General features: G+C 47.4%; 1 protein-coding gene across 4 annotated transcripts in view; it reads left to right on the top strand.

The window, feature by feature from the left end:
- The window catches only part of PTPRA (protein tyrosine phosphatase receptor type A), a 199,335-nt gene that overhangs the window by 161,028 nt on the left and 24,882 nt on the right, over positions 1 to 13,425 (top strand). For all 4 annotated transcript variants that reach the window (XM_054990372.1, XM_054990369.1, XM_054990371.1 and 1 more), the window contains 5 exons: positions 3,893 to 3,983; positions 8,630 to 8,706; positions 8,896 to 8,932; positions 9,589 to 9,686; positions 12,293 to 12,412. In XM_054990372.1, coding sequence (XP_054846347.1) covers positions 3,893 to 3,983; positions 8,630 to 8,706; positions 8,896 to 8,932; positions 9,589 to 9,686; positions 12,293 to 12,412 — 423 coding nt within the window. The remainder of the gene's footprint in view (positions 1 to 3,892; positions 3,984 to 8,629; positions 8,707 to 8,895; positions 8,933 to 9,588; positions 9,687 to 12,292; positions 12,413 to 13,425) is intronic.

Raw genomic sequence — 13,425 nt, 5'->3', positions numbered from 1 at the left:
TCTGTGAACTTAGGCTGATCATGAGAGGGAGGGCAGGAAGGGTTACATCAGAGCTTAGTTCTCACGGCCCCTTCTTACACGCCCAGGATAAGGCTGATCGCAACCGTGGGGTCAGGTAGCAAATTTCCCCAGGCCAGTTTGGCTAGGGATCCTGATGGAGTTTTGACATCTCCTGGGCATGGAGTAAGGGTCACTGTGTGTGGGGGCAGGGGCGGGGGAAGGCATTTGGGAATTTACTGCCTTTCGCAGGGGGTTGGACTAGATGATCCTAGAGGTCCCTTCCAGCCCTCTGATTCCATGAACAATAGGGAGTAGAGGCCGAGGCTTTCCCCTAACGTTGCCTCCTACCACTGGGTTTTAGAGGTTTGCTGCCTCTGTATATGGAGTTTCTCTTTAATCATCATGGCTGGTAGCCATTGATGGACCTGTCTAATCCCCTTTTAAAGCCATCTATGCCTCTGGCCATGACTGCATCCCCCGGCAGCAAATTGAACATTTTAATCATTAGTTGAGTAAAGAAGTCCTTCTTTTTGCCTATCTTGAATCTGCTGCCCATCAACTGAGCGCTTCTCAGCTACCTTCTTAATTGTGCAAAGGGCTAAACAATTTTCCCTTAGAAAGCAGTTCAGGCTCAGCATGCGGCTTGCCGAAGGCCCTGCAGAGTTTGTTTGTTTTTTGCGTGAGGATATGGACCTGGATCTTACTCTCCCCCCTCGCCTGTTGGTAAGGCTGATGTTTTATCTGTAGCACTTCACTAGTCTCCTGGAGCAAATTATGGGTTCATTTTATGTCCAGATGGTTCAGGGGTCCATCACTGTAGACCCCCTGACCCCCGCACCGTCATTCTCTGACTTAAACTTTGCTGAGTGGTCCGGAGTCGGCTCTTTCTCTTTTTCTCTCCCTATGCTTGTAGCTAACTCCAGGAGGTTGGAGAGTTGCATTCCGAGAGCTGGGTTTTTAGTCTTCACGCTTTTGTTCAGTTTGGGGCTTAACTTGCTGCTGCCAAACAAATTTTTCTTCCCTTGAATGTTTACTTTTTCCTGGTTCGCTCTGATTATTTGGGTGGGTGCCCTGATCGCAGTCAGCTCATGGGATCCGAGGATGTGCTCAAAGAGGCTTTGCTGCCACCTTGTGAAGCAGTGTGGCACGGCGCCTCACTCTTCCCTAGGCTTGCTTCTCCCCTTAATGATTTATTTGTAAACGATCCACGGGATTAGTTAAAGGTGAGCGCCAAAGGGTAAGCTTTCATTATGTGGTCATTGGCTCACTGACCGCTTTCTCGGTCCCATAGTTGGAAACAGATCGGGATGGGTAGCCATGTTAGTCAGTCTGCAGCAGGAGAAAAGAGCAAGAGTCCGGTAGCACCTATAAGACTAACAAATTTGTGGTAAGGTATGAACTTCCGTGAGCCACAGCTCACTTCTTCAGATGGTATCCTGCTCTGGCCTCCAGGCCACTTGCGAAGCCGCCAGGAGGGGCCCGTCAAATTTTTCTCGAGCCCATTGTATTTTTTCACACAACGGGCGTTGTTGCTAGTGTTACAGTAAATCTCTTTGCAGAGGGCTCTGTCATTCCCATAGGCATCAGTCCAATACTGGACTCTTGCTCTTTTCTACTGCCATAGTTGGAAGCAAACTATTCACAAGAGAAATGCAAAGCTCAGTAAGCTATTCTGCCCCTTTAGCACCGAATCATTAAAATCATCCTACTATATAAAAGGAAAGCCGTATTGGTGACAACTCACTTTTTATCCTTGCACAAGCGCATTGCTGACAACTGTAGCCTCAAGGCTGCTGCAAAGCATCCGCTTGCCGCTGGGAGGGGGACCGCCAAACCGATGACCTAAGCACTCCTCCCCACGCCTCCTCTCAGCCCCCTCCAGCTCTGGCCTCCAGGCCACTGCGAAGTGCCCGCTTGCCACCAGAAGGGGTCCTGCCAAATCAGTTTCCTAGAGCCCATTGTACGTTTTCACACAACGGGCGTTGTTGCTAGTGTTAGAATAAATCTCTTTGCAGAGGGCTCTGTCATTCCCATAGGCATTAATCCAAAGCAGGGCTTCTTCCTCCAGGGGGAAGATTTTACCTTGCGGTTGAGTTTTCCCAAGGTAGGTTGGCCGGTTTCTGTCAAACAGTTCTGGACCGCCTGGATCTCTCGTTCTGCAGGTCTCCTTTTTTAAAACTAAATTTGCTTCAAAGTTCTGCTTGGGGCAAGAGGCAGTACCTATCCCATGTTGTGGCTTTGCCCCTTGAGTAGAAGCGCTGCACAATTTTAAGCCTTCTATGTGATTGGGCCCTTGCTGTTTGCTAAGAAGTGCTTCTGGGCTTCTCCTCCCCATGCTTGGTCTGAAGTAGGCACCTCCGAGAGGTCCTCACAGAGTGTTCTAACATCAGACATCACACAACCCACACACAGCAAGCCTAGAGATATCAAGGCCCAGAAGATTTTTTTTACAAACTCACTCATCCTTTCTCTAAGGACTTTTTCAGTGTTTCTAACTGAAAAACGGGGACAGTTAAGGGAGCGTTGGAGAAAAACTCCTATGAAATAGAACTTTTTTTTTCTCTTGGAATGATAGAAATATACCAAGATAGCAGAAGGAACAGTAGTTTGCAACTCTCTCGCTTTAATAATAATAGTAGTAATAATAACATTTGATTTATATACCGCCCTTCAGAACAACTTTATGCCCACTCAGAGCAGTTTACAAATTATGTCATTATTATCCCCACTGAAAATGTAAGAAGGAAACCTCCTATAAATCCACCTAAGCGTAGAGAGCCCAAGCTCAAGGAGGTACAAGGAGTGAAATTAACACACCTTCTGTCTACAAATAATCAACAATTTTATATATTAGGTGAAATAACCAACAAGTCAAATCCAATATCAATAATATACAAAGTCCCATTCACAATAATGAATTATGAATATCAATAATATATGAATTGTGAATATCAATAATATACAAAATCCCATTTGTGAATAGGACTTTGTGTATTATTATCCCCACAACAAACACCCTGTGAGGTGGGTGGGGCTGAGAGTGCTCTGAGAGAGCTGTGACTGACCCAAGGTCACCCAGCTGGCTTCAAGTGGAGTAGTGGGGAATCAAACCCAGCTCTCCAGATTAGAGTCCCGCGCTCTTAACCACTACACCAAACTGGCTCTAGTATATTTGGTATTTTACAAAATGTATTTTTCCTTCAAAATTCCATAACCATGCTAATTAATGTAATTTTAATTGCTTAGCAAGTTATAGCTGATGCGTTTTATGCCTTTAAAGCAGCAGAATAGGTTTAGGCTTGATAGAAAACTTAAGTATTGCACGTATTTCCCTTTTACCCAAATTTCCATTTAAGTAACCATGTTTTTTTCTCATGGCTTCAGTATTTCTGGAAACTTTATATCTCTGAGCAGACCTTTTCCTGTTTTGCAAGTACCTGGATAAATATCAAGATACTTGGGCACTTAGAATCATAGAATTATAGAGTCATCTAGTCCAACCCTCTGCACAGTGCAAGAAATTCACAGCTTCCTTCCCCCCCAACACACCCCCAGTGACCCTTGCTCCATGCCCAGAAGATGGCAAAACACCTCCATGATCCCTAGCCAAACTGGCCTTCTAGGTATGTTTCAGCTCCTGCCTCCAAGAAATGAACAAAGAATCCGCTGCTAGGACATTGAATCTAGGTAATCCAGCAATAATGTGGCTTAACAATGTCTTTCCTACGCTTTGACTTCCTTGCCGCTTAAAGTCACTGCATGTTTAAGAAGTGGAGCAAAAAGCCACAGGAGTTGTATGGTCAGTGTGTGGGCTTTTTAACAAAGCTGTGATTGCTCCCTAGTGTTCCATCGGAGCGCCAACAGAACACCTCTTTTCTCTCTGCTCTCCCAGGCTCTTCCGGCGTGCCCTATCCAGGCTACCTGCGAAGCTGCCTCCAAAGAGGAAAACAAGGAGAAGAACAGATACGTGAACATCTTGCCTTGTAAGTATCGCGGAGGCTGAGGATGTAGTTAGGCCACAGTTTGATGCAGCTGGGTGTGTGAAACCAAACTGTGAGGTGGAAAGAACACAAAACCATTCAAAGGAGTAGATTTTAGAGGGAAGAAATAACCTCTGAGCCATTGCACAGTGCTACCTTTCCCAATCGTGGCCTGCCTCTCCCAATCGTGCCCTGCCTCTCCCAATCGGTGCCCTGCCTCTCCCGATCGGTGCCCTGCCTCTCCTGATGTATGCCCTGCCTCTCCCGATTGGTGCCCTGCCTCTCCCGATCTGTGCCCATCCAATGACTTAGGTTGCCAGACAAATTGTTTGCGAGCTGTTCTAGCCTACTGTCTTGCTTCCAGGTTCAGCTGGCCTCTGTGACGCCTCCGTCTTCTGTAGCAATGTCCCCCATTCCATGGGAAAGCTTGCAGGAGGGAGTTCAGCCTGGTGTTTCTCTCTTGTCCCAGCAATCTTACAAAGCCGCTGGAGGCGGGGGGGAGAGCCCCTTCCCCTCATAATATTACTATTTATTAACAAGATTTTTACCCTGCCTTTCTGCCCTCCCAGGGTCACCAAGGTGGTACTTATTAGAACTAAGTTGTTTCCTCCTGGTGACAAAATTCTCTGCAATTTGTAGTTAAATCTTGTTAGGTCATGGCTATTTCTTTGGTTTAACTTCTTTGTTATAAGCTGAGCAGAATACCAGAGTATTTTTAAGAATGCTAGGTCAGGGAAGGGCCGTCCGTGTTTCAGTGGTAGAGCGTCTACTTGCAGAAGGTCCCGGGTTCAATCCCTGACATCTCCAGCTAATAGGACCGAGAAGGTGGTGGTGTGAAAGACCTCTGTCGGAGACCTTGCAGAGCCGCTGCCAGTCTGAGTCGATGGTACTAGCCTTGATGGACCGATGGTCTGATTCGATATAAAGCAGCTTCGTGCATTTGTGTGTGGGACGTGTGTGTGTGTGTATCTACATGTACTTGTAAGTTTTCCTTAGCTGAATAGAAGAGGGAGGGGTGTGGAGAGAGCAGAGGTTTGTTACAGGGGAGTCTTGATGGACTAGGAGGAAGCTATTAGTTGGGGATAAAGGTATCCTGCTGGCCTCTTGCCTGGTCCGCTCCGTTTCTGCTGCTCCGATTGGATCCGCCGTATCTGCCCCATAGTTAGAGGGGAATAATAGTCTGTTCGAGAAGCCGCATCTTGGATGTCCTTGTGGACTTATGTCTTCTTGTTTTATATCATTTTATATTGTACTTAATGCCTTTTTATTCATGTTTTATATATTTATGTGTATATTGAGTCTAGTAGCACCTTTAAGAGAGTAGTGTAGTGGTTAAGAGTGCAGGACTCTAATCTGGAGAGCCGGGTTTGATTCCCCACTCCTTCGCTTGAAGCCAGCTGGGTGACCTTGGGCTAGTCACAGTTCTCTGGTGCTCTCTCAGCCCCACCCACCTCACAGGGTGTTTTGTTGTGGGGATAATAATAGCATACTTTGTACACCGCTCTGAGTGGGCATTAAGTTGTCCTGAAGGGCGGTATATAAATCAAATGTTGTTGTTGTTATTAAGACTAACCAACTTTACTGTAGCATAAGCTTTCGAGAATCACAGTTCTCTTCTTCAGATGCATCTGACGAAGAGAACTGTGTTTCTCGAAAGCTTATGCTACAGTAAAGTTGGTTAGTCTTAAAGGTGCTACTGGACTCTTTTCTGTTTTGCTACTACAGACTAACACGGCGAACTCCTCTGGATCTATGTGTATATTGATGTTATGCTATTGTAAACAGCCCTAAGGCTGCTTGCAGGAAAAGCGGGATATAAATCCAATCAATACAATACAATACAGTAAGATGAAGCCATGGTTCGGAGGTCGGGTCAGAAGGGACTGCCGGACGGGGTTGCGAGATGTAGATTCGAATCCTAGCTGATCCTGGCTCTACTATAGCTGCAGTTCAGCCGGCCGATGCACAGTTTGGATTACGACGGCCTTCTGCTCTGTCTCGTTTATACAGGTTGTGGTCACTCCGAACGGGTAGGCATCGTTGCAGGGCAGACACTTTGCGCCTTGGAAGCTTGTCGGCTTTTCACCATCCCATCTCTCTCTGCTTAAAGCAGACCAGAAAATGACGCACTGATGATTAGAGAGCGAGGAAGGGGGAGGTTGCCTAGGAGATGCATTGCTTGTGGGTGGCAAGTACAGGAGAGAGGGCGGCACAATCCAGGGGAGAGGCGAAGTGGCAGGAACAGTTTCTGCCACACGAGAGTAATACTCACATATGGTAAAACGTCTCCGTTTTGGAGAGCGAATGCAAAGTGGAGCATGACTCTGATGGCATGTTAATACAAGCACAGCATATGTCGGATTGACGGTGGGGTGCAGGGGAAAGAGCCGTGGGGGGATATCCTCTTTCACTGCAGTAGCTGCTCCCGGTAGAGCCATATAAGCAGCCCTCTTCCTTCTGAAACTTCCTCCATCTGAGCCTGACGAGATAAGCAGGGCTTATCCGACGATCCCTTTGAAAAGTCACACGCTCTAAGATGCAGCTCTGATTCAGTGATAACTTCTGTGTGGAACTGTCGTCTTGCATAACCAGAACTCCAGTGAGATTGTCTGGAAAGGATGCTAGGATAGCTCTCTGGTGTATCAGCTTTGGTGTCACAGAGGAGTGGTGAGCAACCGTGGGAAAGGTTTCACTCCAATACCTTTGCTGGGGACCCCATCTCTGTGGCACGCAACTGTATAACATGGACAATTGTTACTCAGTTTCGTCCAGTGGAGAGGATAGGTGTTGATTGCTCTCTGAGTCAAAATGTCGTCGGAATGCGTCCCTTGCAAAGTATGCTGCTATTAAAATGCCCTGTGTAAATTAAATCTTTAGAAGGAGCATATTGCAATGGAGAGCACTCCGTGCAGAACACAGGAAAGGCTAACCCAAAAGGAGCAGGGCTGAGAGCTAAGCTACAAGAGACGAATTACACGAGGATGCACCTGTGAAGGGAGTTGCAAATGTTAGCTGGGAAGCCGAGTTTTAAAAGAGAGTGGAAGACTTTGTCAATTTCCCCTCTCTAAAGAGTCAGCAAAGATGGCTGCTCAGAAGGTTTGTTAATTTCCTCTTTGCCTCCTGAAGGCTCTGTCAGTTTCACCTCCCCTTCTAGGAGGCGAAAAGGAAATAAGCAAACCCCCCTGAGCAGTGATATTTGCAAGCTCTGTAGAAAGGGGAAATTGACAGAGCCTTCTGATCTCTTTTAAAACTCAGCTTCCCAGCTAACGTTGCGATTCCCTTCATGTCAACGTCCTTGTGTAATTCATCCCTTGTAGTTTAGCTCCCAGCCTGTGTGCTTCCCACAGATTCCATGGCCAGTCCTAACAACCTGCCTCTGATTTAGTGAAAAACCAAAGGCGCCCTTCCCAGCCTAGCCCTTGTCCCCATGCAACCCATGCTCTGAGTACCAGTAGTGTGTATGTCTGTGTGTGTTGTGTGTAAAAAGTTCATCTCTGAAAACAAGCAGCTCCTCTCTTTCGCCTCCTCTGCCCCACGCACTTGTTGCCGCTCTAGAGTCCTGCTCGAGGCAGCTTACCAGTAAAGACAGTACTATAAAAAAAATCATAAAAATATTGGAAATATAAAAACAAAACAAGGCATGGAAAAACAAGCCGGGGACATAAGAACACACCTCAGACCAGAAGCACTCCATTAAAAAAGTTTTAAAAGATAAACCATTTAGTTAAAATTTGGGTAAAAAGAACTGTTTTGGCATGGCGTCTAGACGTGCCAGGCGAGCCTCAAGGCAGAGGGGCATGGAGAGCAGTGCTTTGGAGTCAGATCTTAACTGGTGGACCGGACTGGACGGAAGGAGACAGGCTTTCTCCTCCTAGGCCATCATTAGCCCACCTTTGACTTGGAAGCATTCATGCAGATGGGTGTGGCAGCAGTGCATGTGTTCTTCTTTCCCGTGTTCCTCCTTTTGCAAGTGAGTGCTGTAATGCTCCCTCTCTATACTGCCTTGGTCAGGCTGCACCTGGAGTATTGTGTGCAGTTCTGGAGGCCTCACTTCAAAAAGGATGTGGACAAAATCGAGAGGGTGCAGAGGAGAGCAACGAGGATGATCAGGGGTCTGGAGACTGAGCCCTACGAGGAAAGGCTGAGGACCTTGGGAATGTTTAGTTTGGAGAAGAGGAGACTGAGGGGGGACATGATCGCTCTCTTTAAATATTTGAAAGGCTGTCATTTGGAGGAGGGCAAGGAGCTGTTCCAGTTGGCAGCAGAGGATAGGACCCGAAGCAACGGGCTTAAATTACATGCAGAAAGGTACCGGCTGGATATTAGGAAGAACTTTTTCACGGTCAGTAGTTCAAAAGTGGAATCAGCTGCCTAGGGAGGTGTTGAGCTCCCCTTCGCTGGCAGTTTTCAAGAAGAGGCTGGATGAATACTTGTCAGAGATGCTTTAGGCTGATCCTGCACTGGGCAGGGGGTTGGACTAGAAGGTCTGTATGGCCCCTTCCAACTCTATGATTCTATAATCCCTCTCCCATGGGAAAATCTCCTTTCTTTGCCCCTGATCTAGAAGTATAGCTCTATGGTTTTCTCCTAATACCTTGATTTTTTTAAAAAAAAATCTTTAATGTGCCTCTTCTCTTCTTCTTCCTTAGATGATCATTCCAGGGTTCACCTGACTCCGCTTGAAGGGGTTCCAGACTCTGATTACATCAATGCCTCATTCATCAATGTAAGTATCCATTGGGACAGGAAATTGGACTGAACTTCCTTGTTGAGACAAGAGTGAGCCCAGATCTCTTGCCTGTACAGTCTTTGAGAAGGTCCCTGTTTGGGGGCGCGCATTTTACTGCAGTTGGTTGGCCTTTTTAGAGAGAAAAGCTGATCTGTCTCCTTCCTTTTTGTGCTTTTGTCCTGACAGGGGTACCAAGAGAAGAACAAGTTCATTGCAGCACAAGGTAAATACTGTTGGGTTCCCTTCACGCAGGGCTTTTTTTCAGCGGGAATGCGGTGGAACAGAGTTCCGGCACCTCTTGAAAATACTTGGCAATAGTGTATGAAAAGAATCCCATGTGTTTCTTCCCCATTTCCCTCTTGAGAGTTCCGCCACCTCTTTTCCCCGAAAAAAAACCCTACCTTCACATATTTGTATTCAGGTGGCAGAAGACTGGGAGTTTTTATGCTGACTTTAGTATACTAATGGTGTGTGTTTTTGTTCTGTTTTTCTTTGGTGGGGGGAAATGGAAATGTAGGGGAATTTTTAATTATATGTGTTACTTACATTCAAGCCTGTTTTACTGCTTTAACAACACAAAACGTGTCATTTTTAACTTAGCATATAAATTGTATTGTTTGGACTTTAGAAGTATAAAGACTTTAGTTTTCTGCAAGCAACATTGCAAATATACACAATACTTGAGACAAAGAGATAGAAATTTCTGTACCCTAAACTTGGAGTATTGCTGCCAGAGAGAGCAGGCCAGACTGGGCTAATTAGGCCATGGGTCTCCTTCGGTGTAAGGCAGCTTTGTGTGCTCAAAAAGGGGTGGGTGCTGTGGGTCTGCTAATCTCACTGTCATTTTTCCTGTGCTATATTTACCTCCCTCTTTTTTAGGACCAAAAGAAGAAACTGTGAATGACTTCTGGAGAATGATTTGGGAGCAAAACACAGCAACGATTGTCATGGTGACCAATCTGAAAGAAAGGAAAGAGGTAAATAGGTACCAGAGAGACTGTGTGGCCAGCGGAAGGAAAGCAGCAGAAAAGTAGGACAGCAGAAAGGTGATGTGGGCATAGGAAAAGGTGCGCAACTTGTCACAAAGAGGAATAGCCAGTAGGAGTGTCAGTAGTAGAGATGGGCATGAACTGCATTACGAACTTCAAAAATCCACGATAATGGCTATCGTGATCTGGCGGTTCATTATCGGCCACGGCCAACGAACCAGCAGTCGGTAAAAGCCTGGTTTGGTACGTTCGGCCGCGGTTCAGGAAGCCAGACACTCAGGCGCCAGCAATCAATTCCCCTGGCAACGGAGCCAGGGGAATGCCTGAACTCTGTCTGCGCTCCTTCTGTCGCCCTGGAAACCCAAATGGAAGCCCAGCTTACCTTGATTGGCAGGTCTTCCTTCCAACCACGGAGCTGCAAAGCGGTTACAAGTTGGGAGAAGACACCCAGGGGAGGGAGGGGGAAGAGGGTGTCCTGTAGCCACGGGCACTCCAATCTCATCCTTGCAAACCCTGATAGGCAGCTCTGACGGCCAAACACAGACCTCCTGTGTTACTCAATGGGACCTGTGCTTATAAATAGCCATGGGCTCCCAGGCTGGGTTTCACTTTCAGCAAGCAGTGAAGTGGGACAGAGCTCTTGCTTGCCTCTTGCTAGCCTTTGGGGAGAGAGACTGAGAGTATAATTGAGCTTGGATTTTTGTGGGAGTTTCCTGGGGGCCTTGGATTGGAGAGGGTACAACTCCAAGATCCCTTTTGCAATCTTGTCCAAACTTGGGTGATGGCTGTAGGAGAGGCTGCAAAAGACTCCCTGGGAAAATGGGCTCTCTAATTGCCACAGGGGCCGTTCTGCGCCCAACGAACCGTGAACCGGTTCGGTAACGGGAAATGTTCGTTGCGGTTCACAATCTCGGGATCGTCGTCGGCACCAAACCACAAACCGCTGGTTCGTTAAATTTGTTTGGTTCGCGCCCATGTCTAGTCAGTGGCCCTGATACATTTATCCAGGGTTTTTTTTCTGGGAAAAGAGGTGTTGGAACTCAGTGAGTTGCCAGCACAGGGGGCAACTCTTAGCAGGAGGTGCCCCTGGTACCACATGCTCCCAGGACTACACAATGACATCACTTTGAGTCAGCTGGAACAAGGGGGGAGTTTTTAAAAGTTTAAATCACCCTTGACGAAAATGGTCACATGGCTGGTGTCCCCACCCCCCGATCTCCAGACAGAGGGGAATTTAGATTGCCCTCCGCGCCGCTCAGCATGGAGGGCAATCTAAACTCCCCTCTGTCTGGAGATCAGGGGGCGGGGCCACCAGCCATGTGACCATTTTCAAGAGGTGCCGGAACTCCATTCCACCACGTTCCAGCTGAAAAAAAGCCCTGCATTTATCCAGTCTGCAAGGGCTCTATCTGGGGGCAGAATATCGTGGTGGGGTGGTGGTGCTGGAAGAATACACTGTCTTTGCAGCAGACACACAGCTGCAAAAGAAGACTTGTGGACAGCTGCTCACTCGTCGCTGAAGCTGGTTAGTGTAAGAATTTCTCGAGACTCTTGAGTCATTGCATCCACGGCAGATCCTGTTTCTCCACGGTCCCCATTGTTTCTCTCCATAAATCATAGAGCTCTAGAGTTGGAAGGCTATCTAAGAACACAAGAAGAATTCTGTTGGATCAGCCCAATGGTCCATCAAGTCCTGCATCTTGTCTCACACAGTGGCCAGAACAGGGCGTAGAGGCCGAGGCCTTCCTCTGACAGTGCCTTTTGGCACTGCTGTTCAGAAGTTTACGGCCTCTGAATGTGGAGATTCCCTTTAGTCACCATGGCTAGTGGCTACTGATAGACGTTTGCCCCGTGAATCTATCGAAACCCCTTTTAAAGTTGTCTGTGCCTGTGGCCATCGCTACATCTTCCAGCAGCGAATTCCACATTTTAATCACTTATTGTGTAAAGAAGTATCTACTCCATTTCCCTTCTCAGAACAGGTCCTGCTCAGAACAGGTCCTGGCCTCTGCTTGAAGAGCTCATCCATGCAGCCTTTGGCTTCGTTGTTAAACCGCTCTGTGCATTAGGAATTTCTCTTAGTGTTCAGCCCAAATCTACCCTCCTGTTACTTGTCCATTAAGATCTAATACTGCCATCCGGAGCAACAGAGGACAAACTTTTGCTGTCTTGCATGTGACATCACTTAAGTTGAAGTTGCAGTCCGTCTTCTCCAGGCTCAACCAGTTCTTTCAGCCTTTCTTCTTAGGTCTTAATTGCTCTCTTCCGAGCCTGTTCCAGTTTGTCCACACCTTTCTTAAAGCACTGTGCCCAAAACTAGACACACAGGGCTTCAGATAATGTCTGGTGTATATGAAGCCGAGTTTGGAATTTATTGGGTATGCATCCATTAATGCAGCCTAAAATCATGTCAGTCTTCCTTGCCGCTGTGTCACGCTGCCCGCTAGCCACAGTCACATGATCCTGTTCATACAGCGCACATGCTTGGAGGTGGTGGGTGAACAGACAGGGGCATATTGCAGAATCCTGTGGGAGCTCTCAAGGCATTGTCTATTTCTGCCTTAAATCTTTCTTTTTATGTTGTTTCTCTCCAGTGTAAATGTGCTCAGTACTGGCCAGATCAGGGCTGTTGGACCTATGGAAACATCCGAGTGTCCGTAGAAGACGTGACCGTCTTGGTTGACTACACAGTGCGGAAATTCTGCATTCAACAGGTACCGCATGTTGTTTCTCTCTCCTCTGTGCCCCCTCCTTCAAGTGTTCTCCAAGCTTTTCAAGTTGGATTAGTGTTGGTTTATGCCTCTCTGTCTTGTCTTATAAGCAGGGCTTTTTTTCTGGGAAAAGAGGTGGTGGAACTCAGTGGGTTGCCTTAGGAGAAAATGGTCACATGGCTGGTGGCCCCGCCCCCTGATCTCCAGACCGAGGGGAGTTTAGATTGCCCTCTGCACTGCTGAGCGGCGCGGAGGGCAATCTCAACTCCCCTCTGTCTGGAGATCAGGGGGTGGGGCCATCAGCCATGTGACCATTTTGAAGAGGTTCCGGAACTCTGTTCCACTGCGTTCCTGCTGAAAAAAAGCTCTGCTTATAAGCAAGCTTGTACACCCCATAAATGCTGCGAGATAGCCGTTTAAAGGTACCCTTTAAAAATGCTTAAGCTAGCTTTGTTTTTTGTTCCACTTAATATTTTAGACCATTCAAGCACAGAAGGATTGCTGGCCACATACCTTCTGCTTTGTCTGTGACTTCTGAGTAGATTCAGTCTTAAAAGTTGTGAAATCCATGGCAGTTTATGGCAAGAGAGCTAGGGTGGTGAAGTGGTTAGAGTATTGGTCTAGGATCTGGGATACCTGGGTTCAATCCTTGCTGGATGTGGAGCTGTGGCCCAGCCATCTCCCTGACGTGCCAGTTTCCTTGTGGGGTGGAGGGGGGGGGGAGTTGTGTGGCGGTGCTCCCACTTACACTCTGAAGCGGCACATCCCTGACTGGGATTTACCAGCTCCGTGGGAAGGCAGCCCTGCTCCATGTTAACAGATCTGCATTCCCTCTGCTGCTCCTAGATGCAGTACCCTGCAGTGAGAAATTCCCACCCTCATTACATAACGAGGCAAGCTTTATCAAAGATAGTGGAGTCTGCGAAAGGGGGCCACCCCTTCCATGTGGTTGTTCCTTCCTTGATCCAGTCAGACCCTCTCAATCTCTGCAGTGGATTTTAAGGGTCGCCAGGGGA

The sequence above is a fragment of the Eublepharis macularius genome, chromosome 10 (assembly GCF_028583425.1).
Source record: "Eublepharis macularius isolate TG4126 chromosome 10, MPM_Emac_v1.0, whole genome shotgun sequence".
Taxonomy (NCBI): Eukaryota; Metazoa; Chordata; class Lepidosauria; order Squamata; family Eublepharidae; genus Eublepharis; species Eublepharis macularius.
This window is presented reverse-complemented; position numbering and strand designations above follow the sequence as displayed.